The sequence below is a fragment of the Oryctolagus cuniculus genome, chromosome 8, assembly GCF_051225735.1.
Source record: "Oryctolagus cuniculus isolate XC-2025 breed Fujian yellow rabbit chromosome 8, ASM5122573v1, whole genome shotgun sequence".
Classification (NCBI taxonomy): domain Eukaryota; kingdom Metazoa; phylum Chordata; class Mammalia; order Lagomorpha; family Leporidae; genus Oryctolagus; species Oryctolagus cuniculus.
In genome coordinates, this window is record NC_142874.1 from 84996162 (window position 1) to 85008464 (window position 12303).

The window sequence follows — 12303 nt, forward strand, 5'->3', positions numbered from 1 at the left end:
GAATGCCAGGACTGCAAATGATGGCTTTCCTTGTGATACCACAATGTCAGCCCCATGTTCTCATGTTTTATTTGTTGATCTGGATTGCTTTGTAAAGAAAATTTAGAGAATCACAAGGGATAACTTAGGTTGGAGAATGTACGTTGATTGTGATTGTTGAATGATGTATTTATTATACATGTGATTTCTATTTGAGTAATAGAAACATCCCCAGGGCTTTCTCAGAAGTATGTGAATCTACCCTTAATATGAATAGTGGCTAAGTGGTTTTATGCTTAACAGATTAAAACAAAAAGACTCCGAAAGAATCTAAACTTACTGTGATTTTCAGATTTACTCAGATTTGGTTTAGAAAAATGGGGCCGGCGCTGTGGCACAGCGGTTAAAGCTGCAGCCTGCAGTGCCGGCATCCCATATGGGTGCCGGTTCGAGTCCTGGCTGCTCCTGTTCTGATCCAGCTCTCTGCTATGGCCTGGGAAAGCAGTAGAAGATGGCCCAAGCCCTTGGGCCGCTGCATCCAGGTCGGAGAAGCTCCTGACTCCTGGCTTTGGATCAGCTCAGCTTTGGCCATTGTGGTCATTTGGGGAGTGAATCAGGAATGGAAGACCTCTTTCTCTCTCTGCCTCTCCTCTCTCTCTGTAACTCTGACTTTCAAATAAATAAAATAATACTTCAAGTGAGGGAGCAGATGACCTACATTATGCTTATTAAATAATGCATATTCTGTCTTTTACAGAGCTCATTGGAATGTGATATTTAAACCTTTGTCCATTTTCATTCCTTTACAGCTGTGGATCGATCAGTGTCATCAAGTCTGTCAGATGCAAGAGACGCCTTAGTGAATGCGGTAGTGGATTCGTTGTCTGCATATGGCTCAACTGTTTCAAATTTTCAGCACTCTGCACTGATTGCACCCAACTCCCTCAAATTGTTTCCACTCTATGTTTTGGCACTTCTAAAACAGGTAGCTCTATTATATTTGATAAAGATTTTCTGTCTCAGATACATATGTTAAATAAAATCTGTATTGCTATTTTTTAATACTAAAGGATAATGGACTTTAGCATTGGAAGTTTTGAAGAGTAGCCAAAAAATTCAGTGGAAAATGATTGTATATGGGTATACAGTGACCTTGTGAAACCATATCCTCTGCCTCTTTAACATGTGTGAGCAGTTTGAATAATGTTATGGTCATACCCACTTGTGTTGTTTTATTTTTTTATTTTTTGACAGGCAGAGTTAGACAGTGAGAGAGAGAGAGAGTGAGTGAGTTATAGACAGTGAGAGAGAGACAGAGAGAAAGGTTTTCCTTCCGTTGGTTCACTCCCCTAATGGCCGTGCCGCTACAGCCGGTGCTGTGCCGATCCAAAGCCAGGAGCCAGGTGCTTCCTCCCGGTCTCCCATATGGGTGCAGGGACCCAAGCACTTGGGCCATCCTCCGCTGCCCTCCCGGGCCACAGCAGAGAGCTGGACTGGAAGAGGAGCAACCGGGACTAGTAACCGGCGCACCAACCAGGACTAGAACCCGGGGTGCCAGCGCCACGGGTGGAGGATTAGCCAAGTGAGCCGTCATAACCCACTTGTGCCATTTGCTTCTGGAGAGAGGCCCTAAGGAAAGGATCTAACATTTACAGAGCATCCTTCTTTTGTCTCAGGCTCTGTTAATAGATACTCTTAGTTAATCCTTACAGCCGCCTAGAGATGTGAGCATTATTATCTTGTTCTTCTGATGATGTCAGAGCTAAGAATAGAATCCAAGTCTGTCTGATGTGAAGGACATGCTTTTCCCATGATTAATGGTACTTATTTTAATATTTTCCCACTATGTTTTTGTTTTACTTGAAAACATGTCTTTTTCCTTGCAGAAAGCCTTTAGAACGGGTACAAGCACACGCCTAGATGATCGTGTATATGCCATGTGTCAGATAAAGTCTCAGCCACTTGTTCATCTAATGAAAATGATTCATCCCAACTTATACAGGATAGACAGATTGACAGATGAGGTATGCATTTCAGTGTGCATTTGAAAAATTTGAACGTGTTCGAGTATCTCTGTTTTACAGCAAAGGTAATAATAATTTATTTTCAATAGTTTTTTCTATTCCTGTCCCCTCCACGGTAGTAATGTATTAAGTAAGGACACTAGCTATGGATCTGATTGGCTGATAACACTCTCTGGTAATATCAATAGTTACTGAGGTTTCAAAAATAGTTTCATATGGGAAATAATTTATTTTGTGGATTTGGTTTTAATACTTACTACACACCTAAGTTGTAGAGTGTTAATTTCCATTTATATTTTGTAGATAATGACTGTCTGACATCAAATTGTCATTTTGATTTTAAAGTAAAAAATCCAGTATCCAACAATACTTTTCAGGTACAAACATGTAGTGTCTTTTTTCTTCCTTGGGTTAAAACTATATTCTTGGCTGGCGCCGCGGCTCACTAGGCTAATCCTCTGCCTTGCGGCGCCGGCACACCGGGTTCTAGTCCCGGTCGGGGCGCCGGATTCTGTCCCGGTTGCCCCTCTTCCAGGCCAGCTCTCTGCTATGGCCAGGGAGTGCAGTGGAGGATGGCCCAAATACTTGGGCCCTGCACCCGTATGGGAGACCAGGAGAAGCACCTGGCTCCTGCCATCAGATCAGCGCAGTGCGCTGGCCTCAGTGCGCCGGCTGCGGCGGCCATTGGAGGGTGAACCAGCGGCGGCCATTGGAGGGTGAACCAACGGCAAAAGGAAGACCTTTCTCTCTGTCTCTCTCACTGTCCACTCTGCCTGTCAAAACAAAACAAAACAAAAAAAAAACTATATTTGAAATTAGTATTAACTTCAAACATAGCCTTTTGTTACTAGATAAATGTAAGAAGCAATTTGATATGCAGCAGAGTATCATTCATATTTCTATTTCAGCAATTATATTACTACTTATCCAAAAGGGGATACATTGTACCCCAAAAAAGAAGGAACTAAATAACAGATCATTTTATATACTCATGCTTTTACCTTTTTAGGTTGAGTATGTTTGAGCCAATGTGGTAATGTATAATTATTATTTTTGCATACCATCAAGTTCTCAAGTAGCATGTTCCCATATTTAATAAAGAGAGTTAGTGGACATTAGCACACAAACTGTTGATAGTAATATAAGCACATTCACATTGTTATTTTTCTTTCAGGGTGCAATTCATGTTAATGACAGGGTTGTACCTCAGCCACCTCTTCAAAAACTGTCTGCAGAGAAGCTGACAAGAGAAGGTGCTTTCCTCATGGACTGTGGCTCTGTAAGCACCCTATTAACAAAGCTCAACACTGTTCCACCTGGCAAAAAGAGAAACATAAAATCCAGCTCTGTGACCACAGAGCTGACCGTGAAAGTTGGATTAGGAATTGAGAGGCACTAAGTTAGTAACTGGCACAAGAGATTATTTAACTTTAGATTTTCCCAGATGCACATCATATTATTATCATAAATAAATAAATCTCATTAAAATGGAGTACTCAGAGTCCTGGATTACATGTACTTGGTGCAGAGAAGTGTTAGAAAGTTATATTCCTGTCTTCAAGGTTGTTACCATGTAGAGCCATAAAATTCACAGGAACTTCAAGAGATTATAACTTGAATGAGAGAGTCCTGTTAATGATGGGAGTTGAGGAGTTTAGGACAAGTCACAGGGCACAGGTAGTGATACAGGGTGTCGGAGTGGTCAAGATGGCTTCGAGACAGAGCAGCCAAAGGATTTGCATCACCACACAAGAATGGGCTGCAATAATTGAAAGAATGAGTGGGAAATGGAGTGAGTCACTCCTCTTGATTAAAGCATTGCATTCATAGTGGGGCAGGAGGAAGTTATAAATTTTCTGGGAATCCTTAAAATTGAAGCAAAAACAATAGAAACCACTCTAGATCCTTGGATGTACATTCACAATGAACTAAGTACAGTTTCCATGTTACTTTTATGTTGTGCCTACTTTGAGATTGTATATTTCTCTTATGCATGATTAGTTAGTTTGGGAAAATTAGCTGTTGATGGTTTTCTTAAATATTAGGGATTTTTGATACTTTGTTTTCTTGTTTGTAGGTTTTTTACATTTGGATTGGAAAAGGCTGTGAAAATAACTTCATAGAGGATGTACTGGGGTGCCCTAATTTTGCATCAATTCCACAGAAAATGGTCAGTGGATTTTTATACTTTAACTTTTTGTTTGCACGTTTTAGTTCTTTTTATTAACATAAGATTTGTGTAAGGTTCACTATGTTATCTGTTTTTTGTTTTTTGTTTTTTTAATTTTTTTTTTTTTTTTTTTTTTTTTTTTTTTGACAGGCAGAGTGGACAGTGAGAGAGAGAGACAGAGAGAAAGGTCTTCCTTTTGCCGTTGGTTCACCCTCCAATGGCCGCCGCGGCTGGCGCGCTGCGGCCGGCGCACCGCGCTGATCCGATGGCAGGAGCCAGGAGCCAGGTGCTTTTCCTGGTCTCCCATGGGGTGCAGGGCCCAAGCACCTGGGCCATCCTCCACTGCACTCCCTGGCCACAGCAGAGGGCTGGCCTGGAAGAGGGGCAACCGGGACAGAATCCGGCGCCCCGACCGGGACTAGAACCCGGTGTGCCGGCGCCGCTAGGCGGAGGATTAGCCTAGTGAGCCGCGGCGCCGGCCTTATGTTATCTGTTTTAAAAGTGTGCAATTCAGTGTTTTTGTTTTGTTTCTCAGTGTATTTATACAGTTACACAGTTCTCACCACTATATTGATTTCAGAACACTTCTATCACCCCAGTAAAGAAACCCCGTATCTCCCAATCCTCCCTGCTCCCTCTTGCCCTGGAAATTCTTATCTACTTTCTATCTACAGATTTGCTCATTGGGCATGGCATATAAATGAAGACATACGATATGTGGCTATTTATTTTGCTTCTTTCACTTCCCATGTCTCTCTCTTCCTCCTCACTCTCTTCCTCTTTTTTTTTTAAGATTTATTTTTTTGATAGGCAGAGTTACAGAGAGAGAGAGAGAGATCTTCCATCCACTGGTTCACTCCCCAAATGGCCCCAGTGGCTGGAGCTGGGCTGATCCAAAGCCAGGAGCCAGGAGCTTCTTCCAGGTCTTCCACATTGGTGCAGGGGCTCAAGCAATTGAGCCATCTTCTACTGCTTTCCTAGGCTATAGCAGAAAGCTGGATTGAAAATGGAGCAGCTGGGTCCTGGAGCTGGTGCCCGTATGGGATGCTAGCACTGCAGGCAGCAGCTTTACCTGCTATGCTGCTGCGCCAGCTCCATTTTTTCCCCTAATATTTATTTATTTGAAAGGTAGAGAGAGAGATTTTCCATCCTCTGATTCACTTCCAAAATGGCCACATCAGCCTGGGCTGGGACATGCCAAAGCCAGGAGCCAGGAACTCCATCTGGGTCTCCTACATTGCTGGTAGAGGCCCAAGTACTTGGGCCATCATATGCTGCCTTCCCAGACAAATCTTTCAGTTTTATTTTCCACACTTTTTTGAAGTACGTGCATATTACTACTTTATTCATTTTTATGACTGAAAATAGTCTATTTTATGGATATAACACATTTTGGTTATTGTTTATCCTTTTATGGACATGTTCATTTGTTTCTGCTTTGGGGCTGTTGTGACTATTGCTACCACGTAAGTTTTTGTGCGAATATATATATATTTTAAATTCTCTTGGTTTTGTAGCCAGTAGTGGAGTTGCTAGGGTGTGAGGTAACCCTACATTTAACTTTGTGATGAACCATCAAATTGTTTTCCAACAACCATAGGGGTTTTTTTAAATTAGGAGTTTATTTTGTTGCAAAAAATTTGAAATCCATGTTCAGTTTACATTTTAAGGCAAATGCTTAATGTTCTTTTTTTTTTGTTTTTAAGATTTACTTATTTGTTTGAAAGTCAGAGTTACACAAAGAGAGGAGAGGCAGAGAGAGAGGTCTTCCATCTGCTGGTTCACTCCTCAGTTGGCTACAAAAGCTGGAGCTGCGCTGATCTGAAGCTAGGAGCCAGGAGCTTCTTCTGGGTCTCCCACGCAGGTGCAGGGGCCCAAGTGGAACAGCTGGGTCTCGAACCAGTGCCCATATGGGATGCCGGCGCTTCAGGCCAGGGCGTTAACCCTCTGCACCACAGCGCCAGCCCCAGGAAAAGAGGAAAGCAACCATAGTTTTTGACTTAGATTGTTTTTATTACAGCTTTTCAAGTTGCCTTTTACCAAATATGTGTTAACTAATACCAAAGAAATATGATTCTGAAAGCAGTTCTACATATTCAATTAATTGCAAAAAAAGACCTATCTTATTCTTGTATATTGTAGACTTTCTCTTTTTCCCAAAGTTAATATAAATTCAATGTAATCTTAGTCAGTTGTTTGTTTCTAACTTGGCAAGTGAATACCAGAGTTCCTTATTAAGACTCAACAGATGGCCGGCGCCGCAGCTCACTAGGCTAATCCTCCGCCTTGCAGCGCCGGCACACAGGGTTCTAGTCCCAGTCGGGGCGCCGGATTCTGTCCCGGTTGCCCCCTCTCCAGGCCAGCTCTCTGCTGTGGCCCGAGAAGGCAGTGGAGGATGGCCCAAATACTTGGGCCCTGCACCCCATGGGAGACCAGGATAAGTACCTGGCTCCTGCCATTGGATCAGCGCAGTGCGACGGCCGCAGTGCGCTGGCCGTGGCGGCCATTGGAGGGTGAACCAACGGCAAAGGAAGACCTTTCTCTCTGTCTCTCTCTCTCACTGTCCACTCTGCCTGTCAAAAAAAAAAAAAAAAAAAGACTCAACAGATAAGAACAAGGAAACATTTGAAAAGGGAGGCTGGTGACAACACAAAGGAAAACTATGAAAAATACATTCTACTAAATAAAGTAAGAAATCTTACTGTAAAGTTATAGTTAAATGTACTATGATACAGGTATAATATACAGGTCAGTCAGGAAAACTAAATAGGTTTCAGAAATGGATCCAGTTCATGAAAAACAAAATGTGGTAGAGACTGCATTTCAAGTCACTCCGGAGGAAATGGAATTAGAAAGAAAATGATGGGACTATGGATTAGACACCGGGAAGAAAACAAAGCTGGATATTTATCTTGTTCTGTACATCAAATAACTTTCAAATGAATCAGGTGTTTAAATGTGAAACAGCAAACCATTACAAGTCATTGCGTTTATTACAATTATTTATATAATATAGAAACAGGTAAAGCTTTTGTAAGTTAGTAATTCAAAAGATTAATAAACCCAAAAGCATAGAAATAAAATGTTTCTACTTGGTAAAAATAAAGCCCAAAGATAGACAACAAAATTATAAAATTATCTATAATCTATAATACTGGAAAAGAACTATCTTCTCTATTATAAAAAGTACATTACAAGGCCGGCGCCACGGCTCACTAGGCTAATCCTCCACCTAGTGGCGCCGGCACACCGGGTTCTAGTCCCGGTCGGGGCGCCGGATTCTGTCCCGGTTGCCCCTCTTCCAGGCCAGCTCTCTGATGTGGCCAGGGAGTGCAGTGAAGGATGGCCCAGGTGCTTGGGCCCTGCACCCCATGGGAGACCAGGAAAAGCACCTGGCTCCTGGCTCCTGCCATCAGATCAGCGCAGTGCGCCGGCCGCAGCGCGCCGGCTGCGGCGGCCCTTGGAGGGTGAACCAACGGCAAAGGAAGACCTTTCTCTCTGTCTCTCTCTCTCACTGTCCACTCTGCCTGTCAAAAAAAAATAATAAAAATAAATAAATAAATAAAAAAGTACATTACAGATCTCTAAGAAAAAGACACCCTGTGATCCCTAAGGGAAAAAGAAGAAAAATGGACAGAGGATTTGAACATGTCGTCCTTAGGAGAACATAGTATTGGCCGTGTAGAATAAGATCAGCCTCACTCATAGTTCAGGAAAACGAGATAAAATAACCACAGAGCATTTCTTTCATATACCAGATTGATAGAGTTTAAAATTTGGTGATGGGCAATCACATAGATGGTACAAGGCACCAGTCACTGTAGTGTCCATTTATGCGAACCTTTCGGAAGTGCCATTTAACAGTGTTAAAATTCAAAATCAAATGCTGTGACACAGTTAATTTTTTTACTCCTAGCAATGTATCCCATAGCTGTTTTCATAGATGCATGTATGGGTGCCCATAGAATTACAGTAGTAATATTTATGCACTTAAGAAAAAGATTACAGTCTGACGTGAGACAAGAGTGCATAGTATGATCCCATTTGTATGGGGCTCCTTCAGAAAGTTCATGGAAGATGAGATGTACAGGTAAATATGTTTTGGAGTAAAACAATTTGAAACTCCTGCAGGTTTTTTTTCATAGTAGGCATTTTCATGAACTTTTTTTGAAGCCCTCTCATATTCATGGATTTTAAAACTTTTCACCATAATAAACTTAAGTATTTTCATTCCATTCTTCCACAAAATATTTGAAGTACACCTTGAAGGAGGCAAAGATTTATTTATTTGAAAGGCAAAGTGACAGAGAGAGGGGAACAGGGGTTGGGGGAAACAGAGAGAGAGATCTTCCATTTGCTGGCTCATTCCCAAATGGCTTCAGTAGCTGGTACTGGACTAAGCCAAAGCTAAGTCTCTGACTCCATCTGGGTCTCCCTTTGGGTGGCTGAGACTCAAGCACTTGGACCATCTGCAGCTGACTTCTCAGGCACATTACCAGGAAGCTGGATTGGAAGAGGAGCAGGTGATACTAGAACGCTGATAATGGTGTGGTGGCCTTGTGAGTACAGCTTAACTGCTGCACTACAATGCTGGCCCCATCCCCCTTTTCTGGTCGCTGTTTTTTTTTTTTTTTTTTTTCCCTCCAAAAATATGCTTGTGTATGTGATTTTTAAATGTGTATTTTTAAAAAATAGTTGAAAAAATCCCATGAAAATAGACATTTTTTCCTATTGATAAGGATTACAAATACAATTAATCTATCTTTATAATTTTATTTATATTCCAATAAGTGTTTTGAAACTATATGCAAGGCTATTTTAGAAAGACCTAAAAGTGTTTTCTTTTCATAAGTACATAAAAATTATAAGGTTTTTTTTTCTTTTTCAAGGTCAGCTTATCAGTAAGCTAATTAAATTCAAAGTATGATCATATAAACAGATTTGTCAACAATTTAAATTTCATTTATTTGATTGCTACTCTTGGGGCTGGGGAATAGAGTGCTGCAGTTGGTGGTACTGAAAACTAAGATTTAGTTTTAATATTGGTGATGAGTACTGAATAGGAAATAGTTTCCTAATTATATTTTTTTTCCAGACACATCTTCCAGAACTAGATACGCTTTCATCAGAAAGAACCAGATCTTTTATAACTTGGCTAAGAGACAGCAGACCACTAAGCCCAGTCCTTCATGTGGTGAAGTAAGAACTTATGTGACTGAATTATGAAGTTATCTCTTCCTGTGCAATATGTGTGAAATAACATGTCTTTTAAGCATACTTTAAATAATGTCAAAATAGATTCTGGTGGTAGAATATTGCTCCTTGATTAATATCTCCTGTGTTCCATTTTTCTATAGTCTCTACTTATTAACAGCCTTTTTAATGAATAATTATTCTTTTTAACAACATGCATTTTTAGACAAATGTCCTTTTCTGTTTCAGAGATGAGAGTCCTGCCAAAACAGAATTTTTTCAGCATTTGATTGAAGACCGGACAGAAGCTGCATTCTCTTATTATGAATTTTTGCTTCACATTCAGCAGCAAATTTGTAAGTGAAGTAGAATAAAATGGAATAAGAAGAAAAAGCTTTATTATCTAGGTAAAGCATTATCTGTTGGCGAAGCACACAAGAAATGTGGAATGCAGGAGCTTGCTGTTACACGATTCAATGCACTGGACTCTGAGGTTGTGGCAAAAGATAAAGGCAAAAAGAGAACTTGACAGATTTTCTTCAGCCTGAAATGATGGTAGGGATGACGCCGTTTCGCCCACTATATTTTGAATTGGTTTCTACACATTTCCAGTAGTGCAGCAGTGTAGTGTTCTGTTTGTTACAAGCGGGCAAATTGATGCAACTGTGTGGAATGATATGTCCTAATATAAAATTAGATAAATTCTTTTGTCTTACTATTAATATAACATTTTTGGACGTGAACTCTGACAAAAGATTCCAAAAAGGCAGCAGGTACCATGTTATTTGTTTATATGAATTACTTTTTAACAAGGAATGATTCATATTCATTAAATAAATTCAGCATTTTCCCTGTAAAAACAATAGTTTCAGAACAAGAACTATAGAAAAACATATATATATATATGTATAATGTACATAACTGTTACATTTGTAAAGAAAGTGTAAAAATGTAGCTACAGAATAGGAATTGCTTATACTGCTCTGGGTTGTTGGATGACATCTCTTTTTGTCACGGTTAGAGAATGAGATTGACCAATGCATATTCTGCATTGAGTCCACAAATGAGACACAAACTCTTTGTAATTCTGCTAAATCTTTTATGTGGATTTATTTATGATCAGCCTATTAATTAAAAATATTTTGCTTGACAATATGGTTTGGTTGTTTTTTTAATTTTTGGTGTGGACTACTGTTTTTTTTTTTTTGTATATAGTATATACTGAATTTACTTCTTAGGGGAGTGTAGTGATATTGCATTTTAGTTAGTTATATAGATGAATCAATAAATTTTCATTAGTTTGTGGATATTACCAAGTACTTAATAACATTTGTATCCTAAAATGCTTTCAAAGTACATTAGTAAATATAAACTTGTTTTCATTTTTTAAAAAGTACATTTATAACAAAATTTTATAAACATATCAACTATGCTTTTTATTTAATTGACTTCAAGATTACCATCTTGAACTTTGCGAATGATTTTGTTGTGGTCCAAAAATCACTCATTCAGTAATAGCATATTTTCCCAAAAACTGTTTATCCACTAGAATATGGAATGGAAATTAAAACAAATATTCATCCACATGTATATAGAGCAAAATAACTCAAACAATATTATACTGAATGAAAAATAAAATAATGTTTTAAAATAAAAAAAGGAATATAGAATGTAATTTTATGTTGTAGACTATGAAAGTCCCAATTAATGAACTTTGAAGGGAAAAGGGCTCTTGGAGTGTGCGGTAAATGATTTTTACTGGTTTTGTGATTTTGTGAATCTATTTTCTTGGGATAAAAAGAAAAGTACTATCTCACACACCCTGATGGAAATGAGAGGTTAAATGACTCATCCTAAGTGACATTACTTACTATTTAGAATCATGTCATCTGCCAATAGGGATAGTTTGACTTCCTCCCTCCCAATTTGTATCTAACGTTGAGAAAGGAGAGAAAAAGTACCAGCGTGATAATATGCACTTAGAAATTGCCAAGAGTGACCTCAGACGCTACCTTTATGTGTTCTATCATGCTTTGTGGGAGACACGGTTTGTCCTAGTTCAAACATGCTCCATATGTTAAATGCAGGCCTAGACTGTGGAGGGCTGAGGTTGGGGAGCAGACCTGTGTTCAGTGGAGAACTCTGTAGATCACAGGTGTCTCAAGTCCCTGTGCAAGTGGGTACCCAAGTGTCTGAATAAATAAACTACATTGATTTCCTCATGCGTAAGTCATAGATAATACCACACGGGACGTTTGTAAGGCAGAAGAGAAAGAACGGGTACCAACACCTTTTCTAAGAGTGAGTTAAATTCTTTTTCAAATTCTGTGTTAATAGGGTAGGTAATGCATATAATATCAAATTCTAAATGAACTATAGTAGTTGGCCTTGATGTAGTGTTTTATTTATAGCTACGTCTTCCTTTTCTTAATTTTTTGTATTTTTTGAAGATCTTATTTATTTGAAATTCAGAGAGAGAGAGACAGAGACAGAGAGAATATCGAGATCGAGACATCTTCCATCTGCTGGTCTGCTACCCAATTGGCTGCAATGGGCGGGGCTGAGCGGATCTGAAGCCAGGAGCCAGGAGCCTCCCCGGGGTCTCCTGCATGGGTGCAGGGGCCCAAGGATTTGGGACCTCTTCTACTGCCTTCCCAGACCACAGCAGAGAGCTGCACCGGAAGTGGAGCAGCTGGGACTCGAACCGGCGTCCATCTGGATGCGGGCGCTGCGGGCGGTGGCTTTACCCGCTCCCCCACAGTGCCGGCCCCTCCTGGGAGCCTTTCCCCGTGGGATCCAGCTGTCTGCTAACATGCCTGGGAAAGCAGAGGGAGCGGCCCAAGGACTTAGGCCCCTGAACCTGGAGTGGAGCACCGGATACAGTCCCTGGCTTCTGCTTCGGCCTGGCCCAACCCCGGCCTTAGTAGCCACCTGGGG

The 12303-nt window shown here is 40.4% G+C and overlaps 1 protein-coding gene across 9 annotated transcripts in view; it reads left to right on the plus strand.

Moving 5' to 3' along the window:
• Positions 1-10519, plus strand: part of SEC24B (SEC24 homolog B, COPII component) — a 98767-nt gene extending 88248 nt beyond the window's left edge. For all 9 annotated transcript variants that reach the window (XR_016212329.1, XR_011378310.2, XR_016212328.1 and 6 more), the window contains 6 exons: positions 789-964; positions 1866-2003; positions 3178-3282; positions 4081-4173; positions 9269-9372; positions 9616-10519. Coding sequence is in view for 6 of the 9 variants with exons in the window: in XM_051820099.3 (XP_051676059.3) it covers positions 789-964; positions 1866-2003; positions 3178-3282; positions 4081-4173; positions 9269-9372; positions 9616-9730 (731 nt within the window). In the remaining 3 variants the exon portion in view is untranslated. The remainder of the gene's footprint in view (positions 1-788; positions 965-1865; positions 2004-3177; positions 3283-4080; positions 4174-9268; positions 9373-9615) is intronic.
• Positions 10520-12303: the final 1784 nt, after the last annotated feature.